The sequence below is a fragment of the Chiloscyllium plagiosum genome, chromosome 14 (assembly GCF_004010195.1).
Source record: "Chiloscyllium plagiosum isolate BGI_BamShark_2017 chromosome 14, ASM401019v2, whole genome shotgun sequence".
NCBI lineage: Eukaryota > Metazoa > Chordata > Chondrichthyes > Orectolobiformes > Hemiscylliidae > Chiloscyllium > Chiloscyllium plagiosum.
The window spans coordinates 76943184-76949183 of NC_057723.1; the positions used below are offsets into that span (position 1 = coordinate 76943184).

Consider the following 6000-nt stretch of genomic DNA (forward strand, 5'->3'; position numbering starts at 1 on the left):
AGACCACAAGGTTTTGCTGCAGCTCTACAAGTCCCTGGTGAGACCACACTTGGAATGTTGTGTCCGGTTCTGGTCACCCTACTATAGGAAAGATACCGAGGCTTTGGAGAAGGTGCAAAGAAGGTTTACCAGGATGCTGCCTGGACTGGAGGGCTTGCCTTATGAAGAAAGGTTGAATAAGCTCGGACTTTTCTCTCTGGAGAGAGGAGACCTGATTTAGGTATACAAGATAATGAGTGGAATACATAGTCAATAGCCAGAGACTTTTACCCAGAGCAGGATTGACTGGCACGAAGAGTTATGATCTGAAGATATTAGGAGGAAGTAGAAAGAGACGTCAGAGGCAGATTCTTTACGCAGAGAGCTGTGAATGCATGGAATGCGTTGCCAGCTGTGGTGGTAGAAGTAGAGTCATTGGGGACATTTAAACTACTGCTGGACATGCACATGGATAGCAGTGAGTTGAGGGGTGCATAGGTTAAGTTACTTTATTTTACATTAGGATTAAATCTCGGCACAACATCATGGGCCAAAGGGCCTGTTCTGTGCTGTATTTTTCTATGTTCTATGAATCGAAGTACTGCTGGCATGGCTGGAAGTTGTTGGTGATACCTAATGACCGTTGAAGTTTGGTGAGCTGCTGCCTTGAACTGTTGGAATCCCAATGAGACACTTTAATCTATAATGTTTTAAGTTTTAGGTATCAATGGGCATATGGTCTGTTTTTTTTTGTTGTTTGTTTTTTAAAAAAAAACAATTTTTGTACTACTTAAACTGAGAACATCCCTGTGTAGGTGAAAACGTTTGTCTTCTCCAAAGGAAAGCAGTTAGAATTTTGGATGCACTGCCTCAAAGGTGCTTTTCCACTCTTTTTGTTATCATAAAGATAACATGGCAGCATTGTGGGTCAGTGGTTAGCACTGCTGCCTTTCAGCACCTCCTGTGACTCTGGTCGAATTTTTGCACATTCTACTCATGTATGTGAGAGTTTGCAGTTTTCTTCCTATAGTCCAAAGATGTATAGGTTAGGTGGAATGGCCATGGGGAATTGCTAAGACTTCGGCTGTGATCTTTGCATCCACACTTACCACTGGAGTAGCTCCAGGTGATTGGAGTGTGGCAAATGTCCTTCACTTCAAGAAAAGGAATAGGGATAACCCTGGGGAATTACAGACCAATCATTTTTGTCTCTGGTGGACAAAGTATTGGAAAGGATTCTGAAAGACAGGATTTATGATTACTTGGAAAACCATAATTTGATTAGAGAGAGTCAACATGGCTTTGTGAGGGGCAGGTCATGCCTCTCAAACCTTATTGACATCTTTGAAGATGTAACAAAACATATTGATGAAAGTAGCACAGTGGATGTAGTTTACATGGATTTTAGCAAGATATGAGATAAGGTTCCCATGGTAGGTTCATTCAGAAAGTAAGGAGGCATGCGATACAGGGAAATCTGGCTGTCTGGATACAGAATTGGCTGGCCACAGAAGACTACAGAGGGTAGTAATAGATTGAAAGTATTCAGCTTGGAGCTCAGTGTCCAGTGGTTTCCACAGGGAATGATTCTGGGACCTCTGCTCTTTGTGATTTTTATAAATGACTTGGATGAGGAAGTGGAAGGGTGGGTTGGTAGGCTTGCTGATAGGAAGGATGGTGGAGTTGTGGATAGTGTGGGTGGGGCTGTTGTAGGTTGCAATGTGACATTGACAGGATGCAGAGCTGGGCTGAGCAGTGGCAGATGGAGTTAAACCTGGAAAAGTGTGAAGCTATTCACTTTGGAAGGTTGAATTTGGATGCAGATTACAGGGCAACCTCAATTATCCAAATGAATGTTCAGAACATTTTACCCAAGCATCTGGATCTTAAGATCTTGTTTGGATAGTCTGAGGTTCGTATAATTGGTGTTTTGGATATCCAAGGATGCACAGTACAGGGTTAAAGGCAGGATTTGTGGCAGTGTTGAGGAACAGAGGGATCTGGGGTCCATGTCCGTGGATCCCTCAAAGTTGCCACCCAAGTTGAGGGTTATTAAGAAAGCATATGGTATGTTGGCTTTCATTAGTGGGGGGTTAAATTTAAGAGCCGTGAGGTTATGCTGCAGCTCTATAGAGCCCTGGTTAGACCACACTTGGAATATTATGTTCAGTTCTGGTCACTTCATTATAGGAAGGATGTGGAAGCATTAGAGAGGGTGCAGAGGAAATTGACCAGGATGCTGCCTGGACTGGAGGCCATGTCTTAGGTTAAGGGAGCTAAGGCTTTTCTCATTGGAGTGAAGAAGGATGAGAGGTGGACATGATAGTGGTGTACAAGATGATGAGAAGCATCGATAGAGTGGATAGTCTAGTCATGATGGAAATGTCTATCACTAGTTGCATAACGTTAAGGTGATTGGCGGAAGGTTTAGGGAAGATGTCAGAGATTGGCTCTTTACACAGAGTGGTGGGTGCATGGAATGCACTGACAAGTGATAGTAGCATCAGATACATTAGGAACAAGTAAGCGACTCTTGGATAGGCACATGGAATTTCGTACAATGATGGGAATGTATGTTAGTCTGATTTTATAGGATAAAAGCCTGATACTACAACGAGGGCCAATGTGCTATAGAGTTCTATGTTCTGTGAAATACAGGTTTATTGGCTGGGGATGAGTCTGAGTGGGATGCTCTTCGAAGGGTCTGTGTGGACTCAATTGGCCGAATGGCCTGCGTCCACTCTGAAGGGATTCTGTGACTGTATATGCAACACTAGTGTGTAAAGCTCCATGAGCAGCAGTTGAAATGACTGGCTTATGAATCACCTTATTAACGGAAAGGTATTGTGCCCCACTTAATTGTACTTTTTGAAAAGCAGGTGGGATGATGGAAAGGATTCTGAAAGACAGGATTTATGATTACTTGGAAAACCATAATTTGATTATTTTTAACAAGGTGATGCTGTCCTTGACTTTTTCCCCAGAGGTCGTAAAAGCAGCAATTCTGAGAAGCCTGGATTGGATGGGTGTTAGGACCAATTTGATTATAGCCTACAGATACTGCCTTGAGCAAAAGGCTTTCAATTTAAAAAAAACACTTGTACAATGAAAGGGGAGTGGCCAGTTTTCTCTCCCTCTCTGTGTCTCTCTCTGTCTCTTTCTTTCTCTCTACCACCAGGGTTTAATGTTACCTTTTTTGCCAAAGGGTGTTTATGAGGGATTGGAACAGCATCATTTAAGTTGGGATAATCTGTTGAGTTTTCAGACAGGTTATGCTATTCTGTGTTCTGATCTGTTTGTGTTTCATTCGGTAATCTTGTAAATACATTCTGCTTTGCTTAAAACAGTGGTTTGACCAGCTGCATCCCTCCTGGAATATCCAATCGACACCTGCTTAAAACAACTACCAAAGTTAGGGGCCAGGTACTTTCTTGAAATGTTTTGAGGAGGTCTGGCCTGGTCCAAAACACAGGTATACAACAAACAGTGATGTACCACACAGATGAAGTGTTGATGTCTTTTATTGAGATTTAGTTACATCATACACTCAGCAAGGCTATTTGTAACCAACACCTTTTTCTTGAAATACTTAGGAAAAGGGAATGATTCCTATAGTGTCTTATACACTGATCAATCTTCCATATACAGGTGTGGTTTGTTCTGAAATGTAACCTTTTTGTTCCAGCTATGTTGCTGCAGTGGTTCCCATCAAGTCTCCTGAAGAACTCTACAATCAGCAGCAGATTATTGTGCTGTTCTGTGAAACAATAGATAGGTTAGTCCTCCTGAATTTTCATTAATCTTTTGCATAAATGCCTGATTTGCTCAACCATTGCTTTGTTTAATCCAAACTGACCTGATGACTGTTGAGATGATGATGAGCTTTGTTGCTTTTCTTCCTTGGACTATGGAAGTAAATGGGCCAACACATAATTACCACATTCATTCCTAAAGAAGGGCTTATGCCCGAAACGTCGATTCTCCTGTTCCCTGGATTCTCCTGTTCCCTGTGCGCTGTTCCAGCAACACATTTTCAACACATAATTATCAACCAATATCACCTGAGAGCGACTAATCAGATGATTAGTCTTGTTTGTGTAAAACTGACTGCTTTGGCCTACAAAGAGCAGTGAGCACAACTCAAAGGAGTGTTTTTTGTCTGGTAAGTACTTTGAAACATCCTGAGGTCAAATTCTTCCACGTGACAATTTTATTTCATTTTGACACGTTGTCTAGACACTGAGCTGACCCTTATTCTCTGGTATTATTGTAGATAGTCATATGCCAATTCTACTTTGGTTATTACAAATCTATGTTGCATTAGTAAACACAATAGTAAATACAGGGCGACCCTGGTATCCACAGAATTGTTTTCCATGGTTTCAGTTAGCCTCAGTTGACTGCAGCCCAAATGTATTATAGGGGACCTTCCAGAACCAGGCACCAGGGGGCTGCTGGGAAGGTAAGCCTCCCATTTAAATGAATGGGTTCACTCTTATCCGTGGTTTCCGGCTTGGAATGTACCCCCATGAGTATGGGAGAGGGGGAGAGCTACTGTATTCACCGGTGTTAAATTCCACTGAATTGTGTGCCTGACTGTACAGCTGAGCTGTGTAATTTAACTCGATGATTCGCCTCTCTCTGGTTTTGATTTGTGCGGAAAGTTGAGAGGCTTGCAACAGATCTGTGCATTCATGCATCCCCAAAAATGTGATATATAGCCACTGACCCAGAGGCTCCACTCATTAACTTACTCAATTTAACTTTCCTCAGAAATGCCTTTTTAATGTTAATGCAGTCCCTCTTTCCCATCTTGTATTCTTCGTGTTTTACGCTTAAATATTTTGTTTGTAATTTTCTTGAAACAGGAAGTCTCTCTACCAATTTTTAAAACCTCTATTCTTAATACACGTAGGTTTGATTTCTCCTATTTACTCTGCCAAATGTCATCTTTCAATATTGCAGGGCATTGAAGCTGGGGTACTTGACACAAGATATGATTGATGGTTTTGAGCCTGAACTGATGTTTACTATTCCACGCCTTGCTATCATTTGGTAAGGAGCTCATTTTCATGACCATTGGAAATAGTTTGGTTGAAATGTGTATGCAAGAGCTGAATCCCAAAGGTGGGCTGAGAGACTCCCTGTGACATCAGACCAGCCTCAGTGTGATATAAAGGTCAATCAGGGGAGACAAATCTTCACTGCTGTGTGAAATGGTGAGCTCCAGGGAGGATGGTTAACCTCCAACAGTCTTTCAATCATCATTGCTGCAGACCATCACTGGAGAAACTGTTGGTTAGTAGCCTAGGCCCAACCATCTCCAACTGCTTCATTGGTGATCTACCCTCCATTATTCGATCAGGAACATGAATGTTTTCTGCAGATTGTAGAATGTCCAGTACCTTTCATGACTACTCAGATACTCAAGTAGTCCATGTCCAAATGCAGAAAGACCTGGACAAAAATCCAGGTTTGGAAAATGTGTTGCTGGAAAAGCATAGCAGGTCAGGCAGCATCCAAGGAGCAGGAGAATCAACGTTTTGGGCAACGTCGATTCTCCTCCTTGGATGCTGCCTGACCTGCTGCGCTTTTCCAGCAACACATTTTTCAGCTCTGATCTCCAGCATCTGCAGTCCTCACTTTCTCCTAAAAATTCAGGTTTGGCCTGATAAGTGGCAAGTAACACTTGCACCACAAGTACTAGAATCTGATCATTGATCCTTGCATATCTATCACCAAGCCCCCACTATTAACATTCTAGAGGTTTCAATTGACCAGAACTTGAACTTGACTAGCTATAAAAAGACAGCGGTTACAAGAACAAGTCAGAGGCTAGGAATCCTGCAGTGTGTCATTAACATTCTAACTCCCCAAAGTCTGACACTTGGATGGCACAAGTCAGGAGTGTGATAGAATACTCACATTTGCCTGGATGAGTACATCTCCAACTACACTCAAACTTGACCACAATTCTTCAGTGACTTTTACTCTAGTGATGGAGAGGGATAAGTGTGCACT

At 42.2% G+C, this 6000-nt stretch overlaps 1 protein-coding gene across 3 annotated transcripts in view; it reads left to right on the forward strand.

Moving 5' to 3' along the window:
* Positions 1-6000, forward strand: part of LOC122556816 (lateral signaling target protein 2 homolog) — a 58737-nt gene that overhangs the window by 33895 nt on the left and 18842 nt on the right. For all 3 annotated transcript variants that reach the window (XM_043704021.1, XM_043704022.1, XM_043704023.1), the window contains 2 exons: positions 3665-3754; positions 4945-5034. In XM_043704021.1, coding sequence (XP_043559956.1) covers positions 3665-3754; positions 4945-5034 — 180 coding nt within the window. The remainder of the gene's footprint in view (positions 1-3664; positions 3755-4944; positions 5035-6000) is intronic.